Source organism: Alligator mississippiensis, chromosome 6 (genome assembly GCF_030867095.1).
Source record: "Alligator mississippiensis isolate rAllMis1 chromosome 6, rAllMis1, whole genome shotgun sequence".
Lineage (NCBI taxonomy): Eukaryota > Metazoa > Chordata > Crocodylia > Alligatoridae > Alligator > Alligator mississippiensis.
Genome location: NC_081829.1, coordinates 35,850,670 through 35,863,457, shown reverse-complemented (window position 1 = coordinate 35,863,457; position 12,788 = coordinate 35,850,670). Strand labels below are relative to the sequence as shown.

Genomic DNA, 12,788 nt, shown 5'->3' with positions numbered 1-12,788 from the left:
GAACTCCAGGTAAGCAGCTACCTGTTCCTTATGTATTAAGACCCAGTATCTGGTATAGAATGGCAATTCATCATACAATCATTTCTTGTTTCCCCCTCATTCCTCTTTCAGGTCACTGTTCAGTATGTCCAGGAAAAAGGAGCGGTGATCCCAGTCCGTGTTCACACCATTGTGATATCTGTGCAGCACGATGAAGGCATTTCACTGGAGACTATGCAGAAAGCTCTGAAGGACCGTGTGATTTCAGCTGTAGTTCCTGCCAAATACTTGGATGAGAAAACTATTTATCACCTTCAGCCCAGTGGACGTTTTGTTATTGGAGGGCCACAGGTATGTGGTTATTTCTTAAATCTTGATTCTTCCACCAGTTTGCCCAGCATATGTTTCTAACAGAAGAAAATAATGCTGCAACTTTTAAATCAGTGACAGTTTTATTTATTTAAATGGGAACAGGACCAAGTGCTTAATGCACTGGATTCCAAAGAAACCTTTGAATATCCTGTCAGCATGGTATATAATCTCAGGGCCCCTGCATATAAGAAACTTGGGTCAAATATTGTTGGGTTCTGGGCTCCAATAGCTCCTGTTCATTTCAGCATCTCACAAAATCACACCCTCAGTGGGTGTGTCTGTATGCACATTATCACACTTTAATTAATGTGCATTAAATCTAGTACCCCCATTGTGAAGTACTAGGAAAATGTGCATTAGCCTACCTTAATGCACATTAACTAAAGAGCATGGGGTGTCTATACCTGTGCTCAGGGGTGAAGGGGAGGGGCACTTTAATTGGAGCAGCTCTGAGAGTACTCAGAGGGCACTGAGAGCCACTCTAATTAAAGTGCCCACAGTGTCACATGTGTTCAGCACCCCGCACTTCAAAATTGTGGTGGGGGCGCTTTAACTAAAGCTCATCAAATGAGCTTTAAAACATCCTCACTGCCATTTTGAAATGCAAGGACACTGAATACTCATGATGAAGAGGCTGCTGGAGCATGCTAATTAGCACGCTCCAGCAGACTTTCTGCAGACTAGATTAATCGAATCTGCTGTGACGTGTGCTAATTAGCACATGTTGGAGCAGAGGTCCATCATGTGTATAGGTGTCCATGGTTTTTAAGTGATGCTTAATGTGCATTAAGATAGGATGATGCACATTAAAGTGCACCCAGTATGCTCACAAGAGAAACACCCATCAAACTAAATGGGTTGTCCAATTGTTATCTGCTGTTTGCTGGGAGGCCTGAATTTCAGATTTGTGCAGCACACAGTTCTGTAAGAAGACAATGAGAGCTGCAGGTGCTTAACATCTCTGAAAATCCAACCCAAGGCAGGCATCTCTTAGGGAACAAAAGGAATGAGGGCTTTGTCTGACTGAGATCTAGGAGTCAGGGTTTAGGGCTTGTTCATGATAGAAGCTAGTGGCTAAACTCCTCATTGACTACAGGAACAGACCATTGGTCAAAGATGTATTTTTAAAATATCTTTTGATTTCACGGTTAGTTCCACTTTCCCCTTTGATTCTTCTTTCTTTAATTAGGCCAGTAGCATTTTGATCTTTCACTTAAAAGGGACATTCCTGAATTTTATTTTGGTCCCAGGCAGATGTTTTTAATAGGAAGCTCCTAAAATGACCATTAACTTGGCATCATAGTATTGGCTCCAGGAGTTCTCAGGTAGCAAATACAAATGTTGAACAGAAGCATTTCTTAGAAAGACTGAGCAAACCTTCACAGAAAACCTGGGACAATGTTTGTTCAGTGCTATTAAAAATGGGAAAAATGGAATAGGAAATATAGATATTTGCAGATAGTATCAGGAGTGTACAGCATGTTGCCAAAATTAATTCATCATTCTGCCAAACAAGAAATTTTTACTAGAAATGTTTGGTTAATGATAATATTATTAGCAAAAGGAAGCTATATACCATTAGCATCCTACCTGGCATAATCCCCATTGGCAATAATTGGCCCTATAAACAAGTATATGAAGCCCACTGTGGCAACCATTATAAATTGCTGTTTTCTTCTGTATTTATGGTGTTCTGAATAGTCTCAAATAGATCTAACATCACAAACAAAATAAAACAAAAAAGCAAAAAGGAAAGGCAACAAAACTAGCATTACAAGCCTGGCCTTTTGGGAATCCGAATCAATTTCCACTCCTTCCTCAGTGATACTTCATGTTTTCAAAGCCAATGATGACTTTCATTTTGGCCTTGGCAAGTTAAGAATTATAGTAGAGTTCTGAGTTGGAATATGGTTGTAGCTTTGATGTTCTAGGAAATATGCAAAGCAAAGGGTTTTTGTGATATCTTTTATTAGACCAACAGTATAGTTAGGAGAGCTGTTAAACAAACTGTCAGGCACAAAGTGCTCTTCTTCAAATCTGGGACAGAAGCAAGTGCAGCCTAAATTAATACCAGATAAAGCAAGGTCTTGTGTTTAACTCTCTATGTAAAAGAGGCGCTTGAGGGAATGTGGGAGGACTTTAAACTTGGGGCAAAGAAAAGTTATCAGAAATAGTTTCAAAGCAAGAGAAATTTAGTTGAATGAATAACCTAATTATGGAAAAGAACAAGACCATTCAGCAGGGAAAAGTATTCTTGCAGATCCAGCAGGGGCAGGGGAGGGCAGCCACAGGCAAAGGTGTGGAGGAGTGAGGCTTTATTTCCTGGGGTCTGAAGTCACACTAACACGTGCTCTGGCAGATTAGGCTGCACTTGCTTCTTTCCCATACCTGAAGAAAGGTACCTTGTGCCCAATAAGTTTTCTAACATCTTTCCCAACTATACAGTTTGTCCAGTAACTGATATCACCAAAAACTCCTTACTTCTTAGTATCATCTTAACAGCACCTAGTGATGATTCATTCACATTAAAACTGGTCTTAGAGTGACCTTTCACACAATTTATAAATGTATGTATTTTAGTTTAGATACTTTAACAAGTGATCCATGTTTGAATGCATTGTGGCTCACATCCACATCTCATTCTCTTTTACTTGGTCCTTCCATTAAGTAAATGAAGTTCATGAAACATATTAATCATTCTCATTGCAACTTACTGAATTCAGACCTTCCATGTGTGATCACACAGTCAGTTGCAACGAAAATGTAAGGTCTGAATTCACTACAAATATAAATTATAAATTAATTCTGAGTCTAACAGAGTAGTTCCAGATGGAGGGAGATTTTATTAAAGATGAAATACATGCATTTCCAACTTTAGTCCCAAGTCAGTCTACATACAGCATTAATGTGCTTTAATGCCTGCACGTGTAGATGCCAGCCTATTTCTGCTTACTATGCAGTAAATTTAAGCCGGCGTAAATGCATGTGTAGACATACCCTGTTTCCTGTTCCCTGCCCTGTACTCACCACCCAGAATTCAGTCTTTCTGTTCCTTACCCTGTGCTTCCTGTCTGTTCTGCTGCTCTTATTTCTGCTCTCTGCCCTATCTGCCAGTATGTTCCCTGACCCTCCCTGATCTGCTGCGTGTCATACACAGAAGCTACCCATGCCACTAGTGGCATGTGTGCCACAGATTGGCCACGTATCTTATATAATAATAAACTTTAAATGACTCAGAACCACTAGGTTTGTTCATAACTAATTTCTACCTTTATGTTCCCATCTCTGTTCTCTTCATATCCTGTATGTTGCTTCTACTTGTTGTGCCTTGTTTTAAATCAATTTGGTAAAAGGAATATGTTTTCCTATATATTTACAAAGTAGCCAGCATAATCAGATAAACTCTGAGCAAATGACAACCTGATCTTCCTCTTGTTCTATCAACAGAAACCCCCCTATGTTAATTCAGTGAGATAACTTCATTGCTACTATCATTTCCCAGGAAAAACTTGATTTCAGGCAGTTTCCTTTTCTGCAAGGAAATTATTGTCATCATAAGAACTTTTAAAAGATTATTCTTTTGAGAAAATTCATCTTTAGAATTTAATTTGTGAAATTCTTTTTCCACAAGGAAAAAGAAGAGAAGACTCTAGCTAATAAATGCTAAAGAAGTGACATTTGTGTTAATATCTTAGGGTGATGCTGGCGTTACTGGTCGAAAGATCATTGTGGACACATATGGTGGATGGGGAGCTCATGGAGGTGGTGCCTTTTCAGGAAAGGACTATACAAAAGTTGACCGATCGGCAGCATATGCAGCTCGCTGGGTGGCTAAATCATTGGTGAAAGCTGGTCTATGTCGTCGCGTTCTAGTTCAAGTACATTTGATTTTTTTTTAACAGAAATTGTTCCTTTTTACCCTTTCCTTTAAAAATCTCCCTTAAAATGTGTTTATGTAGAAGAGATCAAGCAGCATGTCTTAGCTATCATAGTTGTGATAATATCTTAAGTGGTGTGAGTGGATAGAAATTAGAAGTGTTTGGAAGGATGGAAGCTTGATGAATTCAAAAGGAAAGAAGAAAGGAAGATCTGTTTTCTGCCAGGCTTTCAGAACACCAGCCTTTTATGTTTATTTATTGGAAGTTATCTTGACATGTACTATCACAGTGGAAATAGTTGCATAGACAGACAGATAAACTCTGGTGCTGCCTAGGCAACAGGAGAGAAGTATGGTGCTTGTGTATACTTTGTACTAATTCAGACTGAAGATTTAGATCCAGTGTGTGACTGGCCATGTCAATGAGATAATCACTGGAGATAATCCTGTTGGTGAATAAGGTACACAGAAGGTCCTAGGAAACACAATAAGTTTCCAAAGAATTTAGAACCTCTGAGTGTTGTTACAATTTGAGCAAAAGTTGGCAGTGGGCAGGAAGTGAAGGAAAAGCCTTTTTTTTTTCTGAGATGACTCACCCATCCCTTATAAGAATGTTTTGTTCTATTATGTATCCTGCTGGCCACATGCTTCTTACCACTCTTTCTTTGTGCCAAAGGTTTCTTATGCCATTGGAGTGGCTGAGCCACTCTCTATTTCACTGTTCACTTATGGAACCTCCCAGAAAACAGAGCGAGAGCTGTTAGGTATTGTTCACAAGAACTTTGATCTTCGACCTGGAGTCATTGTAAGGTGAGGATGTGAGAAAAACAAAGTGAATACATGCTGGAAGTCCTCCTTACATGTGTATAGACTTTCCAGATGGAAAGAACATCCTAGATCAGCCTGTTCAACCACTTGGCTACTATAGAATTGAATCACATAGTATAAAAAAGTTATTTTAACAGTTTGTACAGAACATACATATTTATGAACCAAGCAGCGTGCTACATCTTTTAAGGGGTAAGATGTTATGCCTAGCTTTCTTTTGGAATTATGTGTGCTTAGCTGGTAGTCACCCCCTCAGATTTTGGTCCTCTGCTGGGGTAAATAAAGTTACAGTGTTCTGTGGTATGTGGAGTTGAATTAAATAACATTTCCAGTACTGTTAACTTGGTTTTACTTGAGCTGCTTGAAAAATGGAGATTTTTCCCCCCCCAAATAAATTAATTGAAATTTGTCTCCATTTGTTTGTCTAAATTCAGAATTCCCTTTAATTTCATTGGGCTTTGTTTCTAGTTATCAAAAACTTCAGACTAATTTTTATAGCTTTTATAGTCATTCCTTGGGAGAAAGTCATGTGTACATTTGCACTTCAATATAATACAAGGTTGCAAGCAGCCTATATGGTTGAAAAATGAAATAGGTACAGTTATTGGATTTTTAAAAACAATATATAACATTCTCATTTAAAATAAAGCATTTCTTTTCTTTTTGTTCAACATTAGGGATTTGGATTTAAAGAAGCCCATTTATCAGAAGACTGCCTGTTATGGTCACTTTGGAAGAAATGAATTTCCATGGGAGATACCTAAAAAACTTGCATATTGACAGTAATGCTTCTACCTCCAATGCAGAAGGGAAGAAGATTGCGCTAGTCAAGATGCTTCCAGAAATGAGTATTGACTACTTTTATACAATGGCAATTTTCTAGCTTTAACATTTCAGATTTTCAGTGCACAGAAGGAAATGGTTATTTTCATGGGATTGATTTTTACCCTAAATGTTTTATCCAGGTTCATTATCAAAGGCATCAAAGGCACTATTCATTTATATCACCATATGCCACCAAAAATTATGTTTTGTTTTTTAACTGCTGCTCTGTTGGTTGGACTGATGAAAGCCAAAATATCATTAGGACACACCAACCTACCTTTACACCTCAAATCTATCACAGTGTGGTCTTACATGCAAAGGAAAAGCTGTTCCTTGCAACTTTGCATATGGAGTTGTAAGTCTGCTGACATTCATGATTCCACAGTGGAGAGTCCTAGGGTACAGTTTCCTTATTGGAGCTGGTTTCACAAACAGTGGTAAGGCATTTTGCCCAGAAAGAGTTCACTATTGCCTAACTGCACCATATCCTCACTTTCAGGGGAAGTTACTACGTACATAGTGTTTAAACCTTCTTTAGAGGTTGCCTGCTGTTACCATAGTGTTCTAATTAACTATACTTTAAAGACTTATTAGACTTTATATAATACTCTTCTGGCAAAAAAGTTTTTAGTTACTTTCATAGGTGCCTTTTTTATATATAGTCATATATCAGCTCATCAGATTTTAGACTGAATGGCTCATCTCAACCTGTGGCACATTATACTGCCACTGACTTTAGTACTGGCCAAAATTAATACTACCTGCCAATGTCACTGCTATCAAACACAGGAGAGCAAAGTACTATTAGTACTCCATAGTTAATAGATTTTAAGGGCATACTGTTAAGGTATCTTTCACTATGACTATCTTAATTTTCTCAATGGTGTTTATAACAACCCTGTATGAAAATGAAACTGATTTTTGTTTACTGTAATGTACTTTTTTATTTTTATGCACACACAGGTTTCTTATTAGAATTGTCAGACTCAATGTGTTGGTTATTGGCACTGAGGCAATTTGGGAACAAAATCTGCACACACAAGTACTCACAAGACAATAGAGAAAAACATTGGTCCTATGAACCTTGACATCTCTTTAATTGAAATGTAAATGCTTAAGTAGGCCACTAGATGGCAGTACCACATACCATAGATTTTTAAACTTAACATCTGTGAAAATATTTCTTTGCAGGTGGGATTTCAAACTGACTTGAGTAGGGCACACATCACTGCCCGAGTTAAAAAAAATACCAGCTACTTTTTATTTTAGAGATATGTCATGATCCAGGCAATAGTTAGTTGTGGAAAAATGCAGTTTTGTGTGCCCACATACTGTGAGGTCTTAAAAAGTTAAACAGAAAAGGGAAACGGTAAATCTGCAAACGACTCAAAGAATTTGGAATCTATTGAAATTAGGGTCGTCACTGATTTCAGTGAGACTGGGTCTTGATTTTCTGGTGCCACTTTCACATTATGATAACCAATAAGGAGTGAAATTAATTTTTCTGACAAAGTGTGAGCCAGATATGATACTCAAAATTCACCTGCAGTTTAACAGATCAACAGGCCTTCTGTACTGGAGAAATTTTATCTCCCTCTCTCCACCCTCCTCTCCCACTCTATACACACACACACAAACTTTTGTTTAATTACATAGTTTCCTGAATTGTGAAGGGAGCAGTTAGAATAATCATGTGAATGATTCCATCATCACAGATTTTAAAAAAAGTCACAAAGCAGTAAAAGCACAGATATTATTCAAGCTTGTCTTCTTCCTGTGTCTCTCAAGTTTAATACACAGAAATCTCCTGCTGGTCAAGTCATGGGTATTTCCTTCATCATTTGTGTGATGCATCTCAAATAACAATTTGTTGGTTATGTAGCTAAAAATAGGATTTTGAACTCAGATCCCCAGAGGAAAGATGCCTCAGAGCATACCTGCATTTCACAAAGAGAGTTGCCTTTTAGTCAAAAATATCTTTGAGAGCAGCTTCACCTAAAGAAGTCAATTGGCAAAAATGGCCTGGCGAGATTCTGTATTCATTCCAACTCCCTACTCCAACTTTCATTCCAACTTTCCATATCAGAACTGCTCAGTTTGCAAATAGAGTTGTTGTGTGTCATTGCTAGCCTCACACATGTTGGGACAGGGACCATCTTTTTTTGTTCTGTATTTGTACAGCATTTAGTGCAATGGAACTTGATCCATGACTAATGCTCTTAGGTGCCACTAATGTACAAATAGTTTTGCTCAGGTTCAGGGTGGTTTCTTTCTATCTCAGGCATTATCACTAATATCCTTGGACCCATATTGTTCAACATCTTCATTAATGATGTGGACATTGGAGTCAGAAGCGGACTGGCCAAGTTCGCCGATGACACCAAACTTTGGGGTGAAGCATCCACACCTGAAGACAGGAGGGCGATCCAGGCTGACCTGGACAGGCTCAGCAAATGGGCAGATGAAAACCTGATGGTATTTAACACTGAAAAATGCAAGGTTCTCCACCTTGGGAGGAAAAACCTGCAGCATCCTTATAGGCTCGGCAGTGCTACGCTGGCTAGTACTATGGAAGAAAGAGACTTGGGGGTCATCATTGACCACAAGATGAACATGAGCCTGCAATGCGATGCTGCGTCTAGTAAAGCAACCAAAACGCTGGCTTGCATCCATAGATGCTTCTCAAGCAAATTTACTCAGGGTGATCCTTCTGCCACACAATATTAAATTGTCAGTTCAGGTCATGGTAACCTACTGCCCCACAGGTACTGGTTCTATTTATATGGTTTCCTTACCAATGAATTACAGAAGCCCACAAGGCCATTTTTACAGTCTCTTTTGTTGGCAAATAAAAATCATACTTTGCTGCTAATCTGTTACTAAAAAACATGCTGCTGCTGTTCAACGACTGTTTGTGTTGTCTGTCAGGCTACAGATAACAAAGAAATGTATCTATTAATTCTGTCTCAAACTAATACAGAAATACAGTTGTAGTTCTACACCTACCTGTTTGATAGGAGCTCCACAACATGACCTAACAGTCAAGAAGTCAGTGAGGATCTTTCCACTCTCTTCACTGAGGATTGGATCGAGGAAATATTGGAAACATCATTGGGAAAGGAAGGAAGCTTGCAGAGGAGAATCTGAAAAATCTCCATATAGCTGAAAGCATTGGTTATCACAGTGTTACAGGAAAAACACTGGCAATCTTGGAAATGTAACATGATTTCATCATCATAAATTTAGGCTGCTATAGAGGAAATAGCAGCAACAGTTCTGGCCATGAGAAACCCATTTAATGTAAAAATGAGAATTTATGATGATTTTATGTTGTTGACATAAAAAACCCTGAGCCAAGAAAGTCCTTTTACCTTTGTATTTTTGCATGATAAGAATTGTAAGCATGTTTGTGAGAAAATATTACTTTGTAATGTAAGTTGCATTTAGTAATTTGCTTCATGATACATTTGTTCTTCTGAATACACTAGCTCCTTTTCTTTTAAATGTGGATGCAAAAATATGCTAAGACTCTGTCTGACTGGGAGGCTTACCTATTGCTGTGACTGGTTGACATCAACGGATCCTACCAGAAATAATAAGAAAAGTTGTTTTAAGTTAGGGCATGGATGGACATTTGAAATAATCCAAATCCCTTCAAATTTGGTGTGCTTCAGTGCTGAGCAGAGATGTGATCCTGCTACCACGGTGTTTCAAAATGACTGCAAAAATATGCAGCAGCATGTCTCTCTCTAGCAAGGGGGAGGTGCATAGGAGCGTGCTTGTTGGCTGACTGTCTCACTCTCCTCCCAGCCCTCCTCCAGTGCAAGGGTAGAGAGCAGAGCATTGTGGGATGCTGGTGGACCACTAGAGGTTGGAGTTGCTTTAGGAAGTACTTCAAATATGTGCCTGTTTTCTCAAGGGTTGTTTTTGAAGTTCTTCTTTGGTTGTGAATGTCTGTACCCTCACTATTTGGAACACTTCAAAGACATCTGGAGAGCTTCCACCCACACATCTGTCTAAGGTTTTAATATAGATAAAATGGATGCAGTGGCAGACAGTTGACGTATCTTGCTGAGGCTCCAGAGGCATAAGTGCAAGGCAATCTCTGGACTTACATCAAAGGTTCTCTTGGGCTTTGGGCCTGAAGTCTGGATGTGGTGTGAAGTTACATCATTCATGTCCACTGCTGGCTGTAGAAACCATTGTACTTTAATCATATTGTATCTATGAGTTGCTGGGTTTACAAGGACATTTGCCATTAACGTTTTGGTAGGCAGGACAAATGAGTTTTCAGTCCAGTTCCAGACTGTGATTAAGTCTCAGGTTCCCTGTCTGTATATGGAACTCAAGTACTTTACACTAGCAGTTACTTCTTGTCAAAATTATTAAGTGTGGGATGGGAATAAATAACTGTGAGAAGAATGTTTCATGTACTTTCTGTTCAGTTACCTCCTTTAAATATGCCTCCTTTAAATCTGACTGGTTTGGTGCTTAGCATTCAGAATGGATTCTCAGTCCCAGACTATGAGATCTTTTGTGAGTCAGATGTATGTTAGTTTTCTTGTATGTACAGTGGGCTAATAATAACAACATCCATACTAGTAATATCTACCTACCTCACAGGCATGTTGTGAGGCTTGATTTAACTGTGAAATTGACTGAGATCCATGGGTTAAAGGTGCTGTAGGCATGCAGTTATTAATGTTGCAGATAATTTTCCTTGTGCTCAGTAAACAGTTCTGAAGATGCGCTCGTGTGCATTTTTTTGGTAAGCTATCTTCAATCTGAGTGCATGTTCTCACTTACCTTACCCTTCCGTGACATACATGTGCCCAGACATCTGATATTCTTCTTCAAAGCCTACTCATACTTCCCCGAAAGCACTTACCAGTGTCTGTCTCTCCTACCTCCAAAAGTCCCTTACTTGGGCAAGACATGACTTCTACACTCATCCTTAATACATTAACTTTTCACGCTTCAGGTGCCTAACTCTCCTGCATGCTACGCACATACCCACAGCCCCACCCCTCTTCATCTCTTGTACTTTCCTTCCACAAGCAACCTAACTCTGCTGGTGCCTGCTTAACTAGGTAGATGTTGCAGCAGAAACAAAGAACAGTGATGTTCAACCTTTTGGCCCCATAGGCCAGATAAATGGAGTGACTGACTGTATCAAGCCCAATGCACCTTGGGCCCAGCACCACATCCTCTTGCCCCCTTGTGCTGGGACTGGTTCCTGGCAGCCTGGCATTGGCCCTGCCCATCCTGGCACAGCTGAATTGGTGCCCCAGAGCCTGGTATTTCTCCCTTCTTCTGCCATGCCAGGTTTGGTCCCTGGAGGCCTGGCACCTGGGTTTCGTCCCTGGGAGGGGTTGGCACTGCCCCCTCCTATCCCAGTGCACTGGGATTTGGCCCCAGGGGCCCGGCATCACCCCTGCCCCCACCTAGCCTCCCAGGTGCTGGAATGGGGTCTCTGGAGCCCCATGCTGCCCTGTGTGCTGGGGTTGGGCACTGCCTTTAGCATACAGGGCTTGGGACTCCCTATGGGGGAGTGGTGCCACCACCAAATTTCAGGATGTGTGGGAAGTCCAGTGGACCAGATCACATGGGGCCACGGGCCAGAGTTGAGCACCCCTGCTGCAGAGAATCTGGGATAATAAGCAGCAGTGCCAGAGTTTCAGAATGATCAGGGAGAATTTCAGCAAGGCCTATGCTGTGCTTGCCATTGCTTCAGAATCAGGTGGCAGTTTGAAGTTAGCAACCCTCAATAGCCTCTGTCCACCAGCCTAGGGATGTAAAGTGTGTCAAATGGCTAGCTGAAAGTCAGTTCCAGTTGTGTGGGAGGGTGGCAAATCTGTACTCATGTGATCAGTGTAGGATCTGAGCATAGCATGGGTAGAGCTATACAGGAAAAGTTTGGGTATGTGAGGGGGTGGCAGAAGCAAGTGTCTGGTGTACAGAAGGAATGTACCAGGTGGTGCTTGGTCATGGAATAGAAGAGTCTGCACCCACGGTAGGAAGACTGAAGGGGACAAAATGGTGAATTGCCAATATTGTCAAGACCCTCTCCATCTCCCAGTTGAGGATGGCTGAGATAAATTACTGTTTTCTTGCCCCATTCCTCTCCATAGTCTACCATGCCATGCCCATGGTTGCTCTTGTGGCTTTGGTATTCCAATGTTCTTAGAAGATGCATGCCTGGCCTGAGTTAGTCCCTTCTTGACTAGGTCAGCACAGCAGTCATGATGGAACTCCATCCTAGCATGCTTCTCTCCTTCATCCACCATTCTCTTCTTAGATGAGGCAGCGAGGTCTGTCATCATTTCTTCCTTGTTCCTCTTTCGCCTCTCACCTCCTTTCAGCCAGTTGCTGAACTCCTGTCTCAGATAGTGCCCCTGAGACTTCAGGAACAGCAGCAGAAGCAGCAGCAACTGCAGTTGTTGACCATAAAGGATACAGAAATCAAGAAGAAGCTTTGTTAAATTTGTCCAACTTGCTCCTAATTCATAAACTCCCTTCAGTTATTGTATTTCATCTCTGGAACCCCTTCACTTTACAGCCAGGCCCCATAGCTAGTAGGTACATATGTCCTGAGGCTCTAGGATTGGGAGCCTGTTCTCGATATAACTCTCAAGCATGTGAAGGAGCTTTTGTGTCCCCAAGGAATGGAATCCACCAAGAAATGATAGGGGAGGAAGAGATAGCGTATTTGGGCTGCCATAACCCTTGCTCCAATTTTTCGTGTGGGTGATGGGAGAAGGTACAAGGCCTCCAATGCTCCTGAATTTTGCTCTATCTTGAATTTTGATGATTCCTCTTGCATGCCCTTGAGGAACTGAGTCTTTTTTTTATATGTCAGCAGCACAGCACATAGCACTGTTTTTTGCAATTATGCTAGAGAAAATGG

The 12,788-nt window shown here is 40.6% G+C and overlaps 1 protein-coding gene across 1 annotated transcript in view; it reads left to right on the top strand.

Moving 5' to 3' along the window:
• MAT1A (methionine adenosyltransferase 1A) overlaps positions 1-10,629 on the top strand; it is a 39,684-nt gene extending 29,055 nt beyond the window's left edge. Inside the window, exons 6-9 of the mRNA XM_014602619.3 lie at positions 112-330; positions 4,047-4,229; positions 4,905-5,038; positions 5,734-10,629. Of these exons, the coding sequence (XP_014458105.1) occupies positions 112-330; positions 4,047-4,229; positions 4,905-5,038; positions 5,734-5,836 (639 nt within the window). The 3' untranslated portion in view covers positions 5,837-10,629. The remainder of the gene's footprint in view (positions 1-111; positions 331-4,046; positions 4,230-4,904; positions 5,039-5,733) is intronic.
• Positions 10,630-12,788: the final 2,159 nt, after the last annotated feature.